This window comes from Lycium ferocissimum, unplaced genomic scaffold, assembly GCF_029784015.1.
Source record: "Lycium ferocissimum isolate CSIRO_LF1 unplaced genomic scaffold, AGI_CSIRO_Lferr_CH_V1 ctg593, whole genome shotgun sequence".
NCBI classification, from domain to species: domain Eukaryota; kingdom Viridiplantae; phylum Streptophyta; class Magnoliopsida; order Solanales; family Solanaceae; genus Lycium; species Lycium ferocissimum.
Window position 1 is genome coordinate 36452 of NW_026726165.1, and position 20511 is coordinate 56962.

Genomic DNA, 20511 nt, shown 5'->3' on the forward strand with positions numbered 1-20511 from the left:
ACGGTTTCGGAGTTTATGTAAATGCCCTATCTTCAAAGGAAGCTGCTGACTTAAGGTATCCCCTGATCCGAGTGTAAGCTAGAATTTCGTATGGTGAAGAGGAAAGGAAGAAGTCATTGTAAAGGAAGACGACATTTACCATATGCTATTGATGAGGTCCTGCAAGGACTTTTACAAATTATTAGAACACATGATTTGTGTTCAGTATACTTCCAAATAAGTAATTAGTTTGTTTGGTATGTTTGTTTATTCAAGTCTAATACTCTAGTTGATGGAGAAATCACTGTTGAAAACCTCAAAGAGACCGTGTTTTAGGAAGGGAGTCACTTACTAGATCGACCTAAGGATAGGTTTGATCAATTGACTATTATATCTATATATGAACATTCAATGGTGAAATCTATGTCGACTTCCATATTTTTTTAGCTATAAAAGATAATGACTTTTCAATATATAGGTTCTCGACATGTGACAAATTAAGAAATCTATGTCGACTTCCAAATTATAGATTATTGAAACTTAAAATATATAAATTGAAGATTTATTTTCCACTTGCTTCGTAAAGTCTAAGAAGAGCTATTGGCACATATTAGGGAATCTTCTTTTACATGCATGCTCCTAAATACGTCTGAAAAGAAATAATTACCCTTCCTTTACATTACTCCAGAAATGCACAAGAATTTTCTTTCTTATATGTGTTTCACACGGGATTTCTTATTTGCGGTTCGAAGATATATGTTTTTTTTTTCTTATAGGGATCATGATTAATTTGATTAAAGCAAAGGAAAAGCAGAAGGAAGCTGCTGCAAATGCAGATAAACCACAAGCTAAGAAGCAAACTGCAACAGAATTACGCCTTCATAGAGGTGATTTTTTTTTTATTTTTTTTTTAATTTTACCTTTTTTCATTAATGTTTTACCATTTAGCACCTTGTTACTCCCTTCATCTCAATTTATATAGTTTTTATCATTTTCCGAGAGTCAATTGACTAATCTTTCAAGCTGAATAGGATTAGATCAACTTATAATATTTTGAAAATTAAAATTTAGATATCGAAAAACTATACGAAAAGTACTATAAATTACCATTTGTCTCATGTTAATATGATAAAAGATACATTTTAAAATATTGGTCAACATTCACGTAGTTTGAACCTCGAAAAAAAAAAAAGTAATATTTTGGCATGCAAATGCTTTTTCCCTGTCTCATTTGTAATGACATTTGATTCATTTAGATATGATATCCCAAACGTGTATTTTCAGTTTTGAGTTTCTTTCTTGATACATATTTTTATGAAAGAACTTTTCAAACAAGGGATATCCTCAGTGTTAAATGAATGATCATAAATTACAAATACTGTACAGATCTTATTAAGTGTCCCATATCAGCTAAAGGATGAGAGATTTGGTCTCTTTAAATGGCTAGGACAATACTTCCCTCATGAGATAGTTTTGGGTTTGAGTTAGGCCCAAAATTCAATTTTTTACATGGTATCTATTGCTGTCAAACACACACGCAAGTATACGCGGTCATACAAGTAATATAGACTTTTAAGTCCAGATATCGATCCCACAGAGACTTAGATTCTACTGTTAAGTTAATTCAAATTCGAATAAAACTATTCAAGAAAGTGAAAATCAAGATGTTTGTTGTAACTAAACTAAAACTGAAAAGTAAACAATTTGTGATGGGTGTTTTTGTGACTGAGACTATTTCGACAAAGATTGTAAGATTTATCAGATGAGAGAAAGTTCCAGGGTCATGGCTTTCGACAATCCAGTTGATCTTCTGACAATTCTACCTATCTTATTTCCTGGGTTACTAGTTGACGGGTTAATTATAACTTTATGAGTATCTTCCGAGTTGCTCACAAGCTTGTAGATGCTACTATAACGCCTATATCCCTATGGTCGTAGAGGTTACAAGAACGCATTTACTTCTCCGTATTCAACTAAGCAAGGCTAAAGGGTATATTCCTATCCTAATTAGCAAAACGATTATAAAGCCCTATTTGTTCTTATTACGCATGCAAATTCCCTATCCCTAGTTCAATTCACACGCCACAGATAGTGTCTAACTATTGGCCAGATAATCAAACAATTAAGATCAAGAATAAATAAGCAACCCAAAATATGGAAAATCAATAGATAATAATTGTCATCAAACCAACTTTCAAGTCTTACGCCACAACCCTAGAATTAAGAGATTAGCTACTCATGATTCGATCATAAACAAAAGAATTCATGATTAGCTTAGGGTTTATGAAGATAAAAGTAAAAACGGGGAAGAAAAGGGTTAGTAACGGCTTACAAGTGTCTCAAAGTATCTCAGCATACCGTTCTCAACCCTAGTCTAGGGATTTAATGACTCAAGAATAGACAAAATTCTAATTAAATTCGGACAGGTTGAGCCCATCCCGTGCTGGCCGCGCGTCGCGGGCTCAGCACAGACCCTTCAGTGATTTTAAGATTGTGAATGTGCCAAGTCCGCCACGCGCGTGCAGCGCGGGACTTCACTTTCCCGCAACTTGAACTTCACGTGTTGGCCCCGTGCTACGGGTCTGGCACATATGCCTCCTTCAGTTCATTTTTTTTTTCTCTTCTAGTTTATCACTTGTGGTCTTCGACTCGTCACCTCGTGTAATCATCATATGCTCCAAAATCAACCACTTTTAGCCCGGTTTTTTATTGTTTGTCTTCATCGTGCCTATACACATGAAATATAACAACATAAGCCCAAATACGACGATTTCATCATAGCTTAAGTGATAAAAGTCCTAAGAATAGGATGTAAAATGACACGAAACATGATATTTGTGCCAAATATCAGTATCAGAGCTAAGGTTATCCCAATTCATGATTTACCGATGTAGGGCCCCATATTAAATTGTCCACGCTCCAAATATCCAAACCTGGGGGGTGGGGGCTGAGTGTCCCACAACAGCTAAGGGATGAGAAATTTGGCCTCTTTATAAGGCTTGGACAATCCTCCTCTCATGAGTTTTTTTTTTTTTTTAATGCTACCAGCCCTCATGAGCTAGCTATTGGGGTTGAGTTAAACCCAAGATCCAGTTCTTTACATTGTATTAGAGTAAATGCCATCCTAATTCACGGTTTACCGATATTGGGCCCCATATTAAATTGTTCACTCTCCAGATGTCCAGCCATGTTGAGTGTACCACATAGGCTAAACGATGGGATATTTGGTCTCTTTATATGGCTTAACTTTTTACTAATTTTGGGTTGAGTTAGACTCAAGATCCATTTCGTTACAGATCTAAGGCCATATTTTGGGAATTTCTTCCAAATCGTTTCCAATTGTTTATACAGACCTCCACTCCACCTTTGGATGAAATAGAGAGAATATAAGTGGAATATGAGATATAGAGTATACACAATGTATCTTTTTAAATTCTTAAGTGTTAAAATTGGAAGATTACCAGATTGGTGTTTTACATAATTGTTTGTCAAAGTGCACGTAAATACAATTTACTTGACTTCTCTGAGGTACCAATGCCTGATTTTGCAAATTGAGATATATATTGCGGATGTCATATAGCTATTTGTACTGTACGTTTCTTTTCTGAATCTGTACAAGTTCTGTTGTTTTCTGCACCTATCATATGATTACAATATTTTGTATCTTGTTTCTTGCAGATATTAGTGAACTAAATCTACCCCCAACATGTACCATAGAGTTTCCCAACGGAAAAGATGATCTCATGTACTTCGAAGTCACCATTATCCCCGATGAAGGATATTATATGTAAGTTCCTAAATTAAGTTTATTGTAGTTCAAATCAATTTATGCCTTTATGCTTTCGTACTCATTATTTTTTGTTCCCTGTATTTAGGGGTGGAGCATTTCCATTTTCTTTCCAAATTCCTCCGGTCTATCCTCACGACCCTCCAAAGGTTAAGTGCAAGATAAAGGTGAGTAATTAATGATTTGCATTGTTTAATTTTCTCTAAAATTGTGTTGGAAACGCCTACAGAATATGATCGTTGTTGCAGGTTTACCACCCGAATATTGATGACGAAGGAAATGTGTGTCTTAACATTCTTCGAGAGGACTGGAAACCTGTGCTCAATATCAACGCTGTAGTCTATGGCTTATATCATTTGTTCACGGTATTTTCACAAGCAACGATACTTTTATTAGCAGTCATTTTATAAACAGCTTTGTAACGATTAACTTTTCAGGAACCAAATCCTGATGATCCCCTGAATCATGATGCAGCTGCTCAGCTGAGAGACAAACCACAGGACTTCGGGTCCGATGTTAGGTTTTCAATGGAGGGAGGATATGTACATGGCACAAGCTATTATCGTTGCTTATAGGTAGAGGCGGATCGGGATTTCAAGAAGATGAATATACTATAAAGAAGAGGTGGATTCAGGATTTAAATTTAATGGGCTCACCCTTTAAATCGTTACTATTAAACTCATTGCACCTTCGAAATTATAGGTTCAAAATTATTATTTTCTAATTTTTTTCACATATATATAAGCATAACTATACGTCATGTCAAAAAAGTTGTGATCAGTTTATCCCATTGACTATATGCTACCCCCTCTACCGCTGCTAGTTTTAATATAAATATTTGGTAATAATTGTATAAAATTTTACATTGATAAATGGAGTAGGAATAAGAATTTCATTATGTCAAACTTGGGATTCTGAGAAAATAAATGACAAAATACGACTTATTTAGATTGAATATTTAAAATGAGCAATTTATTTTTATTAAAACAAAAAAAATCTGGGGGAGCTACTAGAAAAAAATGTAATTCGATCAATGGATTACCAGCTTACAACTGGAATGAGGAACCTTAAATTCACCCTTTCTGTCGGAAAAAATGAATTTGAGTTAAATGCCTGAGTGAGTCTAGTCCAAGAGGGTATAACTCAAAGAAAGATTGGAATGTAGGGATGTTCAAAACTGAACCTTAACCGATAGCGCAACCGCAAAATTGATTTATTGGTATTGAGTTATTGAATTAACAGTTGGCGGACGGATAATTTTTTTATAATTAACTGCTTATCGGTGCGGAGATGGATTACTCAATTTCCTTATCGGGTAAACCGTTAGCCCGTTAAGAATTATCATATTTACATATTTATCCCTAGATATATAAAGAACCTATTATAAACTCTAATGCTATAGCCCCACAATTCACCTCTTAGCTTAGGAAATAACGAGCCACTAGATAAGCATTATTGGGTCTCCTGCAATATACCTGGAATTAATTCAGCTTTAAAAAATGAGTACTAAACTGTTCTAATTGGATTTTGTCATCTATGGCAGTGATTCTTTTGTTTGGTCCTCCTTGTACAGGAAGAACCATGATTGCTAAGGGGAGTTGGCAGTTCTCATAAGTTTTCATTTTTGGTCATCCTCTCCTTGTACACTGCAAAATATATGTATGAATGAACATCTTGTCCTGTAGGAGAGTTATTAGAGAAGGATAAGAAGGTATATCTGCTCTACAAGCTGAAATAGCCAAAATATATCCCTACGTCATATATACGGGAAGCTGAAATAGCAAAAGAACTAGAAGCTGTGATTTCAATTTTATCGGTAGAAAATGAACTACATATTGTGATTTTAATTTTATTGTTACTTAGATTTAGCCGATATACCGCCCGATAATTGCTAACCGGATACCAAAGTACATTTAAAAGCTGATAACCGATAAGCCAATCTGTTAAGCGTAATTATCCGCCCGATCTGCCCGATAAGCAACCTAATAAAATGTTCCACTTGCAAGCAATAATATAAAATAGAAGATGTACGATTTTTAGCACCTCCAGGATCGAAATTCTTTTCGTTCTTTCTTTCCACTGACAACTTAGTGTACTTGCCTTGTTAAACAAAATCCTAGCATGTGCGGTGATTCCCTTTTTTTCATTCCTACCGATATATGACCAATAGATCTCTAGAGAACCATGCATTCCTCTCGGCTGGGCTCTCACGCGTTGGTTCGTTCAAACTAACACATAAGTGTACGTGGTCGGTAACTAATAAAGTGATAAATAGAGTATCGTTTTCAATGAGGACTTGTGATTAACTATTTACTATATCAAACTATGAAGACTTATCTATATAAGCGATTATAATTACTTGTAGGATCTGAAAGATGCAAACATATAAAGCAGAAAACCAACCAAGATATTTAGAAAATTCAAATCAGTACTTGTTTTGTTTTAGTTATTTACACAAAAAATTATTCTAATAATATTGATGTTACTTTATAAGAACGTGTATTATATGACTCGGTATAAACGTGCAACACACGTGCCGAAAAACTAGTAAAATTAGAAAATCAAAGGAGCCATCGTATTCTTCTAGTAAATAATTATTAAGGGCATCTATTGGGTCGAGTTTAGGATGTGTTGGGTCTTAAATAAATTCAACTACTGATTTTAATTTTTTCAAATTTTTTTGAAAACTTAAAACTGTCACATCATTAAATAGGTATATCTTCGGCTAAAATAACCATGAAAGCTAACTAGACAATTTTCTTTTTGAAAAATTAAATGACTTTTAAAAAACAAAACAAAGATATATGACTTTGGTGACCAATTATTATAAGTATTCAAGCCATTAACAGACGAGTTAAATCATAATGCATTTATTGATTTAATCTGTTTTGACCAACCTAAGTTTGACCCAATTCGCTCACTTTGACGCATCTATAAAAAGAGCTTTGCGGGTGAAAGTTTGAAAGAGAAAAAATACTGTTCACTTAGCCTTTATTTTTAATTCAAAAAAGTGTATTTACTTATCAAATAAAAAAATTAGTTTTATTTTTTAAATTTGCTCTTATTAATGTTAAGTGATTAAATTTCAATATATACTTAATTAAAAATATTTTAATCAAATTATCCATTTTTATCTATAGACTAATATTTTTTGAAGGGCGTGCAAACAACTTTTTAAGTGGGACACTTTTTTGACTGTACTACAATGAGGATTTATTACTAATTCAGTTTAGTCTCATCTCAGCTAACAAACAAAAGTGGTGCACAGTCACTTGTGAATAACAACTTAGCACAAAATTAGGGCATACCGAAATTCGGTGACACAGATTTCTTAGCCATCCAAGATGAGGACAAATTTTCCGCACAATAGTATTATTCCCTTTATCTCTTTCTTTGCTACTCCCATTTCTGGTTCAGCAATTACTTTCAGAAGCCATAGTAATAAATCCATTTCAATAAAGGGTAAACTTGGGTTATACATCAATTTTGAGAATTTTAAGTGTTTAGATGCTGCTGTTACTCTCTTCTATCAAATGGTTAAAACACAACCTCTACCTTCTGTTCTCGTCTTTTGTCAATTATTTAAGACTATGCTAAATATGAAGCATTATTCTGCTGTCATTTCTCTTTTCCGAGAAATGCAGAAATTGGGCATTCCAATTAACAGTTATTGCCTGATGCATCGTGTTGATTGTGGATTTGCGGTGTTACCCATTTACTTGAAGAATGGCATTTCATTTAATGTTGTCACCTTTAACACCCTATTAAGGGAATCTTTGCTGAAATTAAGGTCAAAGATGCGGTTGACTTGTTCAAAAATTTGCTGAGAGATAATATTTGTGAGCCCAACGAAGTCACGTATGGAACCGTCATGAATGGGGTCAGCAAAAGGGGTCATACTAAAAAAACTCAAGTTTTCTTCGGTTAATGGAGCAAGGGAATACTAAGGCTGACATATATAACTACAGCATTGTTATGGATGCCCTTTGCAAAGATGGAAATTTAGATATTGCTATCAACCTTCTAAACGAGATGAAGCTGAAAGGCATTCCTCCAAACATAGTCACGTATAGTTCATTGATTGATGGTTTATGTAAGTTTAGTCAATGGGATAAGGTTAGGACTTTGTTCATATTTATCCAGATGTGCGCAGATTCACCATGGTGATATATGGACTATGCAAAGAAGGAAAGTTGAAGATGCCGAGGAAGTAACGAGACACATGATCGAAAAAGGTGTAGAGCCTAATAGAGTCACCTACAGTGCGATAATGGATGGATATTGTTTGCGTGGTCAACTGGATAGAGCGAAGAGAATTTTTTATTTCATGACAGATAAGTGCATTGAGCTTGACATTATTAGCTATAACATACTACTAAATGAGTACTGTAAGAAAAAGAAATTGGTTGAGGCTATGCAATTGTTTCATGAAATTTCTCAAAAGAGACCAAAACCTAATACTATAACCAAACCTAATACTATAACCTATAATACTATCTTGCAAGGTCTCTTTGAAGTTGGAAGAATCGGCAATGCGAAATTTTTTATGATGAGATGTTAGCTGCGGGGCCCATACCTGATTTACACACTTATGTCACATTGCTCAATGGTTTTTTAAGTATGGACTTGTTGAAGAAGCTATGTCGCCCTTTAATAAGTTGGAAAGAAAGATAGAATATGCTAGTATTGAATTTTACAATGTTGTCATTGATGGATTGTGCAAGAATGGTAAACTCGACAAAGCTCGTGCAATTTTTGAGAAGCTTTTTTTGAACGGAGTGCTTCCGGATGTGAGAACATACACTATAATGATAAATCGATTTTGTCTTGAAGGGTTTTTGGATGATGCTAACGATATGCTTAGAAAAATGGAGGACAACGGCTGTTTGCCCGGCGATGTCACTTACAATGTGTTTGTGCAAGGATTTCTCAGGTTTAGCAAAATTAGTGAAGTAAAAACTTTTTTTTTTTTTTTGATTAAGCACCGGGTGTCCGGGTCTCTTTGAGCCCCGACTAATCCCGGGGGTGCACGAGCCCTCGGCAAGGAGTTTCCCGCAAGTGCACCACGGGTAATTCGGGGTTTCCCCTATCCGATGGCCCTCGAAATTGTTTGCACCCGGCGGGTTTCGAACTTGAGACCTTGAAAGGGAGCACCCCAAGGCTCAAGTCAATTGCCACCAGGCCAACCCCTGAGGGGAAAAAACTTTTATGAAGGAAATAACTGAAAGGGGCTTCTCATTTGATGCAACTACAACTGAGTTACTGGTAAAGGCTATAAGCGAGAATCCTTCCATCCTTGACATGATACCAGAGCTTCACTCGAAAAATAAGAAGTGAATATTTCTTTTTACTTGGTTTATTCGCCTATGCTATCACTCTGATACAATTTCCTTTTATCTCGGCAAAAGAATGTCATCCAATACAATTGCAGTAGCTGAAACAAATGGCAATTAGAACGTTGCTTGAGCTTTCCAGGCAGGCTTATTGCGGAGGTACATCACTTTTGATATTTTGATTGTTTTCCACTCTTCTTTATCTTGGAAATCAAATATTACTACTCTCTTGATATTATAAATAATGTGAGTTTCCCTTATGTGTAGACATTATAATTTTAGGAATTAATGTCATTTTCAGTGCTATTTAGTTATTTTCATGTATTATCATTTTCTATCTATTTGAGAATCAGTAACAACTGCCTGCAGTTTGTAAATCACTTTTGATAATTTCTAAAGTCTTGGTAACATCAACCATAATTGTAACATCGGTGCTGACAAGTTCCACCACATCCTTCTGTCCCTGAACCGTATAGTATGAATATTTGTGATTTTCCTGAAGTTGAAATAGAACTTGTTCAACATTGACATGTGTATAGATGAACGGTCAACACCATATTTAGAATATTGAAGAATATATATTTTTAAGGTTTATATATGATTCAAGAGTACCAGATGCTTTGTTGAAATAGAACTTGTTCAAAATTGATAGGGTATACAAATTGTGATCGCTATTCGAAAAGGATCGTACTCCATATAGTCGTTGTCAACTAACTTAGAACATGGCGGGAAGAAATTTCTTTTGAAGATGTAGCTCTGTTTGCAATTCTCCTTCCTTAACATAAAGTGCATTTGAAGTTTATGGATTGTCAGCTGACAATACAGATAATTGCCTGGTCGAAAAGTTTTGAATCTCCATTTACTACTGTCTAGTGTTTGCAAGATGATTTAGTAGATGCCAACACAAATAGTTGGTCATAGTCAGACTTATGTAATTTACTACCGAATAATCTATGTACTTTCGTCATAAAAGAAATGTGCTTGCTGTAATCTACTCTAGATCAAGGCTGTAGTTAGATCGTGAGCCATTCTATTACATGATGTCAAATTCGTTTATGTGTGGCTTTGCAGAACAGGCTCATCACGATCACATCAGAAACTAAAGTTCTGAAAGCGATGCAACGGATGACAGGTACTACTTTCTGCTTCGTTTCTTTTTTTAATGCTGTTTTTAGTGTTTGCTTCAAGCACAAGAAGATAAGTTTTAACACATTGTGACATGTTAAGAGTAATTTAAATGTGGAATTCCTCCAAATTTCGTTATATGAGTAATTGGCATATTTTTTGATAAGTAATAGTGAACTTTATCATCTGTAGCACCTAGGGGGTGCTTAGGATGTGCAGTTACAAAAACTAAAAGTTCAGTTTGTTGAAATGAACTGAGGAAACTTATCATCCTCTCAACCTGTACCTCGTTCTTACACCAAAAAGTTAAGAAATATACATTTATATTTTAAATTACAAATATTCTCTTTGCGCCTACAAAGATCAAAGTATCTCTGTGTTCCTTTCGTTTGGCCTTGACATCCTTCATTCACTTGCTAAAATTCATCCATTTCAGTCATTCCACCTTCTTTGTAGAGGTATGTTCCATCTTGTGGAGACTAATACACTTCTATTGTTGCAGAGCTGAAAATCCGTTTCTCAGTTTAATGTGAATGTGCTCTTAAAATTTGCCCCATAAGTTTCTGATATATTTCCCAACTCTATAAGAATAGTTAGGAACCTTCGTGATCCAGAACTTTTCGATCCCATATTTTTCTGCGATCAGTTGCTTCCACATTTCTTCTTCTTCATTGTAGAACCCACAAAGCATATCCGCAGGTTTCTTACTCCTATTTCGCCTTCCCTCTTCCTTGTTGTCACAATTCCCATTTTACTAGGTTGAAGGCTTTCTCTTCTCGATCTTTCTTGGTAGTGGAAAGAGCGTCTTTATACTGTGGCATTCCCAAGTAATTGATCCACATTGCATCCTAGAAGTTCGACCAACTCTTATGTTATTTACCTAATTTGCTGGAAAAATGTGACTCTTTGCATAATTTTCTTGTAAACCTGATAAAACTTTAAACAACAATAAGATTGAATTCAGATACAATACTTTCTCTTCATTTGCTTCACTCATAAGAATATCATCTGCATATAAGAGATGTGATATCATCATTGATCCTTGGCCTTTTGTATCTACTTGAAAGCATTTTATCCAGCCAAGCTATGTTGCCTTGCAAGTCATTCCACCCAGGTGTCACCTTGCCTTAACCCCCTTTGAGCAGAGGAAAGACCTACTGGGTGTACCATTTATCAAAATTGAGAATTTGACAGTGGATATCTAAAACTTTATCCAATTTCTCCATTTGTTTCCAAAACCCATATCTACCATCGAATTCATCAAAAACCCCCAATTTAGATGATTGTACGCCTTATATATGTCCAGCTTTGTCAATAGCCAAGTGCTCCTTTGTCTTTTTTTAAATTATTCCAAAGCCTGATTTGCTATTAACGGCTTAATGCCACATCCATATTTGTCTGTCTTTAGTGAATGCCAATTAGTTTCCTGATAAATTGCTTCAATCTTTTTGCCATCAATTTGGCTAATTTTATATATACTAGTAATCAAACTAATGGATTTTGAAATCTTTCAACTCTTAGCTCCATTTTGCGTGGGAGTTGAGGCAATTTATGTTGCATGTATATTCCTTACAAAATGTTGATTCTGGCGAAAATACTCTACAGCTTTCGACACATCATCCTTAATGACATTCCAACATTTTTTATTAAAAGACATGGTGAAGCCGTTTGGACCCGGTGCTTTATACCCAGCACATTAAATAACTGCCAATATTTCTGCCTCTTTGAAAGATCTTTCAGCCATTCAATCTCTTCAATTTCCAGTGGAGGACCTTGTAAAAACTGATGATTTGCTCTTCCTCTTCAATTTTCTCCCATTCACCTCCAAACTGTCAATGTAAATGTATCTCCAACGCATATTGGCCATCTTTTGAAAATGTTTAGTGTTCCCATCCCCTCGTGCAATCAAAGTCTTATAGATTTTTGTTTCCATGAAATTTCCTCACATTTTGCTGTTCATCAACTTCTATAGTTAAATGTGCCGTTATGTTACCTTCTCAAAAAAATAGTTAAATCTGCCTTCTGAAGGATGTGTGGTTGAAAAGAGTTCTGTTTTCTGCTTCTTTGTCCAGCAACATTTACTTGTACAGTGTCTCTGATTTTATCTCTCAGTGTTGGCCAAGACTTGTATGTTCCAGCCTATCAATTTTCCTTTGATTGACTTCATTTTGCTGGCCAGTATGAAATATGGTTCCTTGGCCCCTAGGCCTAACTCAACCTCAAAAGCTAGCTCAAAGATGAGGATTGTCCAAGCCATATTAAAGAGACCACTCATCCCTTAAAGGGCCGATGTGGGACTCTTCACATCCTTCATGTTCCAATCACATGTTTTCAAATTTGAAATAAGTTTTGCCGTTGTCTTGAAATGTTCATCCCACTTTGACTCCCACCATTTTACCACCGCTTATCGAGTTTCTTCCTACCCAGAGTGTCGCCATTTTCTCTTTTGAAGCTCATTCTTGCATAGAGAACTTCCTTTTATATGTTAAATACTCCTAAGTAAATGACTTGGAGGCGCTGGTTGGGCCGGACCTTCAAATAATAGGCTATGTTTACTTTTTGAGTTTAGAATATTTTCCTAAAGTAGGTTTAGTTTTGTTTAAAACTTAAATCTATGTTTACGTTTTAAATTCAAACTGAAATACGTGTTACCTTTTATGAATAGCTTTCTTCAACCCCTATAAGTTTACATTCCTTGAAAGTGGCTTATTGATTTGCAGTGCATGTTTTGGCTTTATCATATTCCTAAGAAACTTGTTTTCAGTTTTGTAAAAAGCGAGTGCTTCATCTCTTAGAGCGGTGAAGCGAAGCGAGATGTGGGCGCTTCAAGGCTGTGAAGTGAAGCGGCCACTTCTTGCGCTGAAGCGACCTGAAGTGAGGTGAGGGTGAATCGCTTGCTTCTTCCCCTTTTTTTTTTTTTTTTTTTTTCAAAAAAGACCTAATTGGAAGATAAAAGAAAAGTTGAGACTTGTTATTTCTAAGAAAAAAAGTTCTTTCACTCTTTTTTTTTAAGACTATTCGACGTTCTTTCACTCTTTTTTTTCTTTTCATTTCATTAATTTAATAGAATTTTCCATTAATTTATTTCTTTATTTTAGGCACTAGGCAGTTGCTAAAAAGCTATTCAATTTTTCAGTAGCTATTCGCTATCGTTAATAGAATTTGCTTTATCATGGCTTATTCTCTTTCGTTATTTTCTTTTCTGTACTGCTTTGAACTGCTTGTCTTTATATTGAGGGTCTACTGGAAACAACCTCTCTACCACCCAAGGTAGGGGTAAGGTCTGCGTACACTCTACTCTCCCTAGACCCCACTTTGTGGGATTTCACTGGACATGTTGTCGTAATTTTTCAGTAGCTAATTAGTTAATTTATTAAAGGCATAGGCAGTAGCTAATTAGCTATTCATTTTTAGTTGCTAATTAGTCAATTTCTTTTTAGGCTCTAGGCAGTAGCTACTTTTTTATCATGGAGGATTTTTTGTTAGCTACTTTTTAGTTTTTAAACTGAAACATTTGCTTATATATTATCTCGTGCAAGGTTTATTTTGGTCCTTTTTTAAAATTGCGCTTCACTTCAATGAAGCGACCGCTTCACTACACACTTCGCCTAAAGCGTGAAGCAGGGCCCTGTCTTTTTTGTGCTTTGCGCTTTCAAACCCACTGCTTGTTTTATTCTCCTAATAGCATACATCAAATATTTCTTTAATAACAAAGATTTTTCACGCTTCAAAGCTTTCTTTCAATTATGCCTTCCTATTTTCCTGACACAAACATGTCACTTGCTAGATAACTGCGTCATGGACATTTCTCTAGTTGATCAGTTGATCAGATTGATATGATAGGGATGGTGACCACCGGAGATATTGTCTGTGCTGTTGCAAGTCAGCATAGGGATAAGCTGGACCATTTAAATGCTTACATACAAGGAGGTTACTAGATTATGATGACAATAAATAAATGGATCAGGCGCTTATCTTGTAAATATTTCCATGCTTGGTTTAACATTACCTTTCTCAAAAAAATATATTTGCATGCTTGGGTTTTCTAGTATTGGTATGCGCCTTCGGATGTGGCCTACTGCAAATACTTCTCAAGTTTGGTGTGTTTATAATGGAAAGCTGTATAAGATGACAATTTCTTTAAACATAATAAATAGTGTTTCATCTTATTTTAAATGGTTGATACTTTTGGTAGGGAGTATGCATCATTTGTGCGGCATTGGATGCCACTTGGGAAATTTCTGCCGGTTGAAGTATTTCTTTCTACCAAAATTTGGAGATTGTTGTGTAAAGGTTTGACATTGGTGTGAATTTTCTCAGGAGGACCAGTGCAAATTCTCCTTTTATGTGATAAGAGTATTGCCTTTGTTTAATAGGAAGTGCATTTCTAGTAGTAGCTGTATTACTATTTCCATGTAAAATATCTGAAATATTTTGTCTCTTTGTTAAATAATAGATGGCGATTGGACACAACTGCTCACTGCACACAAATAATTACCCAGCCCTGTCCCCTTACTTTCATACCCCAAAACTATTTATCCGGATGCCCCCAAAACTATGATATCAACATGGTATCTCTTAATCAGAAAGAAAATAAGTTTGTTTTAGCAATAACATATTTGAACTTGCTTCTGCTTGTAATTTGTGTAGACTTTCATGTATGAAGGCAGTGTATATATAAATAAATGAAAATAAGAGAGCAAAGAAAATTAGAAGAGCATTTTCTTATCGGTTAAATAAAAAACTGAATCGTTAAGGACCAAAATCGATAATGAATATCTTGTCGGTTTGGTTATCGGTTTCGCGTGTTTACAAATTGAAAATCGATAAACAGGATCTGTAATACACAAAAATCGGACCGAACTGATCGATAAACATCCCTAGAAGCAGCTGCTCAGTCATGACAACAAATGACTCGTGACAATGAAGGCTTGCTTTATGTCAAATCATTCCCAATCTCTTTCCCTAAGAATAATGTTAACAAACATTTTTGATGAATAACTAAAACGAGAAGCTATACTCACTTTTAAGGCGTCACATTTTTTTTTTTTCTTTTCAAAACTTTCAAGGCGTCATGTGAATAATGAGAATTTGGACATTTTAAAATTGCGATGGCTAAGAGACTTTATTTTTTTTGTCTCTCGTAAAGGTCAAAGTACAATCCGAAGAGATTAGGAATTTGTAATTTTGAAAAACTTAAGCTACACGAATCTCCACTGCTCATGTTTCTCCTTTTAAATTTATTTCAAGCCAATCATATATAAAATGAAAGTAAAATAAGAAGAATTGGAAGTTCTCTATATTTTCATATTTTAAATATAATTAAAAAATATATATTGATTTCACATTTTTTTAAAAGTAAAATAAAAAAAAGAATAGATTTTATGTCGTATTGGGCGAGTTAAGTTATGACCGCTATTTGATCTTTCGTTTTTGTTAATAGTAGATATGCATTGAGATAACTGCAAGCATCTTATGCTGCACATTTATATCCAAAGAAATCTGATCAAAATTTGACAATAAACAAAACTATTAAAGGGTAAATTGGGGGTAAATAGCAATTTTGAGAACGTCAAATGTTTAGATGATGCTGTTAGTCTCTTGACTCTCTTCCATCAAATGGTTAGAATACAACCTCTGCCTTCTATTGTCGACTTCTCTATATTAGTTAAGACTATGCTAAATATGAAGCATTACCTGCCAGTTCTCTTTTTCGAGAAATGCAGCAATCGAGTACCCCAATTGATGGGTTCGTCTTGAGTATCGTAATTAACAGTTATTATCTGATGCATCATGGTGATTGTGAATTTTCGGCGTTACCCATTTACTTGAAGAATGGTATTCCTTTGATGTTGTCACCTTTAACACCCTATTGAGGGGTTCTTTGCTGAGATAAGGTCAAAGATGCAGTTGAATTCTTCAAGAAGTTGGTGAGAGAGGATATTTGTGAGCCTAACCAAGTCATGTATGCAACCATCATGAATGAACTCAGCAAAAAGGGGCATACTCAAAAAGCTTTTAGTTTGCTTAGGTTAATGAAACAAGGGATCGCTAAGCCCAATATATATATATATATATATATATATACACACACAACATTGTCAATGCTATATATATACAACAACAACATACCAGTTGTGGGATTCAACTGGGTATGTTGTTGTTGTTGTATATATACATCATTGTCGTAGATGCCCTTTGCAAAGATAGAAACATAGATGCTGCAATCGACCTTTAGAACAAGATGAAGTAGAAAGGCATTTCTCCTAACATAGTCACCTATAGTTTGTTAATTGATGGTTTGTGTAAGCTTGGTCAGTGAGAAAAAGTTAAGATTGTTAGACCCAAGGTTTCACCTATTAATTTTGATGATAACAAACCAACATAATTATTAATAAAAGAACATTTACTTGTGGTAAATTTATTTTTGGTACAGGTTTATTTGATGAAGAAGGATTTGGTGAAGATCTAATCAAATATGGAAAAGAAGATATTACGTGATGGAATTACGAAAGAAAAGGTGGGAAAAAAATACTTACTCAAATCAAGGTGCAAGAATTATGGGAAGAATATTTACTACGATCCTATGAAAGGAAAATATTCTACAAAAGGAAAAGATCAAGATCAAGATCAATCTGGTACTTAAGGAAGGTCCAAAATCTATGGAGCATCAAGATATGCCAGAAGATTCAAGTTCACAAAAGAGTCCATATTCAGAGTGATCAAACTGCTAATTCAAGAAGATGGATGTGACTACATTCAAATTAATATAAATCAAGATCTAAGGTGAAATGAAGAGGATCTTGAAATTCTCTTGAGTTGATAAAAGCTCATATTTGTACAAGCCAGAAAAGAAAAGAAATATTTGAATTTGCATTTCAAATATGAATATATATCTACTACGAGTTGGAAGGAAAGAAAGATCTCTACTGCAAGTCTACAGTTGCAAATCTCATGAAGACTATGGAGATTTAGTTTATTATGAAGATTTGTTGACTATGGAAGGAGGATATTGAGTGAATATCAGTTATTGTAAAAGATTATGTTTTCCATAATCAAGAATGGAAGATTCAGGGTGTTCAAATTACTACCATCATTTATGAAAGAATATTTTATTATATTCTATATCTTGGAAAATACATGTGTTCAAGGAAAGTAAATAAGAGTTGTGGCTCAGGGCAGAGGCAAATGGAAATAAACTATTGCTGGCATCTATTTAAGAAGAAGTGGACAAAAAGGGAAAGTTTGATACTAAGTTATTGCTGGCATCTATTCTGCTTGGAATATTCTACAAGTCAACATAAGGCAATCAAAGAAGGGCAATGCAGCACAGTACTAAGTTATTAAAGGAATAAGTACAATTATCATTCCTCAAATAAAGATTCTCTCTTAATGAGACAAGGATGTCCAAGTTCAAGCCCGTAGAAGCTATTCAAGTAAGAAATCAATTTTATGGAAAGAGATTTGGTGGATCGTATCACTGCTACAGAAAGAGATTCTTACATCGGTCAAAATCAAATGAACCAGTATAAATAGGAGCAAGCGAAGAGAGATGAGATACGCAACCACTTATACTTTCGTCTCAACCTTCTCAAGTTCTTTGCTCTACTTTTCATAAGCATTGTAATCCTGAGTGATTTACTGTGTAAACAAAAAAGAGAGGAGAGATATAGTATAGTTGGTGAGGCTTTGTATTTAGAGGTTGTGCCATTGTTCGTTTCTTTGGTGAGCGAGTGAAAACCAAAGAGTCGTTGTTGGTGAGCGAGTGAAAAACCAACTTTGTGCGTTGTTGGTGAGCGTGTCAAAACCAACCCTTGTTCGTGGTTGGTCAACAACCTTGTAAACGTTAGTGGTGAACGAGAAAAACCACAAAGGCTGTACTCAACTCAAATTACAAAGAGCTTAAAGAAATAACCTCCTTGCAACCCAAGGGGAGTGGATTAGGATACCACATTGGTTCCGAACCAGTATAAAAATTCCTGGTGTCATTTATTTTATTGCTCTCATATTATATTCTGCACCGGTACTATTTGTTGTGGTTTATACTTGTGCAAATCGAAGGACTAACGATTTTGTTCAAGCTGTCTCACTATCAGTCGACTAGAACCAAACAATAGTCGGACCGAGACCAAACAAATAGTCGACTAGATTTTTAACGAGCTTACAATTCAACCCCCCCCCCCCCCTCTTGTACTTTCAAAGATTTTGTTCCCTGAGATGGTGAACCTTAATATTTATCCAAGGGAAAAGGGTCAAGTATATCCCTCTACTTTGTTTTATTAGCCAACTTTATCCTCCGTTAGTGATAGTGAATAAAAATACCCCTGCCGTTTACAAAGTTTACACATATACCCTTAATTGGATGGAAAACCCCAAATCCCACAAAATTATCCGATTTCAATTAAAATTATTCGAGCCGCGACTCTCCGGTCACCATCTCCTCTCCCTCACTGTTGCTAGCGTTCCACAGCCATCACTGTCGGTGAGCTCATGCACCGGACTCCGGCGAGCTCCGGCCACCATCATATCACTGGTGCTTCCCCTTCCCCTTTATGTCTTAATTTGCATTTAAACAAGTTGAAGTTTTGTTTCAAAAAAATTATGTATTTTTTATGAAAAGGTGCCTATTAAATGAGGGGTTGTATCCCATCATAATTTGTGATTACCGATTGTTCTATTTAATTTCTTCTTAAAATTCCAACTTTAACTTTTGCAGAGAAAGTTATTCTTCTTTACAAACTTTCTCCAAACTATCTTTTTTTCTTATTCAAATGATCAAGTTCGGGTTCTTGTTTTCCTAAAATAATATCTCCACTATTTATTTAGTGTAGAAATTTAAAGGTTCTTCATATTTATTAAAAGTATTTGCACATGATCCCATAGCAAAATTGCAAAGGAGTGAAAGAAAATATCATTTTTAGAAACGCGCATGTATTTCAAACCTTTACTTCTGTATTTCGGTCATAGTTTCAAACATTTATATTTAGTATATTTCTTCATGTAGGATATATTTTTCCAACTGTCCCAACAGGGAACTAACATGAAAATTAAATGTCTTAAAAAAGAATGAATGCTGATAATTTTATTTATCTACTGAGTAGCTAGTTACACCTGTTAACCTTCTATGTCATCCTATACCATTGACAAGAAACAAGAATAAAATATTGTAATTATATCTCAATTCATGGGTGTGGAAAACAACAGAACTTGTGAAAATAAATAGCTTCAGAAAAGAAACACAAGTACAAAGCGTCACAATTAAAAAAAATTTATGCTGAGGCTGGTCTAGCCAATAATAAATTAATATAATCCATCATGGGAGAATACTTCGTGATTCCTTCTAAAACTTGTCACATTTCATTCAGGGGCATATTCAGACTTTTTCTAGTCCTAATTATCCTGGATTTGGCATTTCGAAGCATAACTCCACTAACCAATCTCATCTACAAGGGTGTGATACGTGAATTGTTCGTCCACATAACATTTTTTTAAAATAATTTCTTTTATTACCTTTTAAAATTTCTGAATTGTTTGGATAATTTTTTTCAAGACAAATTTGAAATGAAAAAACACTTGTTGAAACCTCATTGTTTAGGGTAAAAAGAATTATTTAGCTAAGAATAATGGGGCATATCCAATTTATAAATTTGGCCCCAAGAAAAACAGAAATACACAATTAAAACAAATTGTCATTGCATCTAAAAAAATAAAAAGCAATACATAGTTGAAACTCCATTACTTTTTATAAAACCTTTTTACTTAGCTAAAAATAATGAAGCCCTAGCAAATCTTTTTTTCACTGATTTAGCTCAAAGAATAAAAAACACCAATTAGAACAAGTAATCACTGCAACTATACACAGTTAAAATTCCAAAAATAATTTTGTTTAGCTAAAAAATGAAAATATACAGTTAAAACTACATTATTCTGTTTTTTTTTTTTTTTTTTATTTGACTTCAAACAATAAAGCTCCAACCAAGTTTTTAAAAAATCTAACCCGAAAAATAAGAAAAAGACAGTTAAAACAAATAAACATTGCATCCAAAGAGATTTTAAAAAATACAAAGTTGGAATAACATAAGTACTGTAAATTAAGAAGAAACACAAATTTGGAATTAAGTAAAAGTATTGTATATGACTACATAAAAATTAATGGTTCCAAAATACGCACTTAAAAGCTGTTTTTTCTCATTCTCATGCGCCTAAAATAGAGTGAATTCACACTCTTTGCCACGTTAGCATCCAGGAGGGTCAAGAATATCAAAATGCAAGTTCAAGGAGTAATCA

General features: G+C 34.5%; 1 protein-coding gene and 2 pseudogenes across 1 annotated transcript; all 3 read left to right on the plus strand.

Annotated features, from left to right (window-relative positions):
* Window positions 1-395: 395 nt before the first annotated feature.
* Window positions 396-4676, plus strand: LOC132045040 (NEDD8-conjugating enzyme Ubc12-like). Its single transcript, XM_059435562.1, has 5 exons — window positions 396-866; window positions 3658-3766; window positions 3855-3933; window positions 4015-4131; window positions 4204-4676. Exons 1-5 carry the CDS (start codon window positions 761-763, stop codon window positions 4339-4341), a joined length of 549 nt encoding a protein of 182 aa, XP_059291545.1. The 5' UTR covers window positions 396-760; the 3' UTR covers window positions 4342-4676.
* Window positions 4677-7037: 2361 nt separating this feature from the next.
* On the plus strand, window positions 7038-7812 carry LOC132045037 (putative pentatricopeptide repeat-containing protein At1g12700, mitochondrial; annotated as a pseudogene).
* On the plus strand, window positions 7731-14393 carry LOC132045036 (pentatricopeptide repeat-containing protein At3g22470, mitochondrial-like; annotated as a pseudogene).
* The last annotated feature ends 6118 nt before the right edge of the window (window positions 14394-20511 follow it).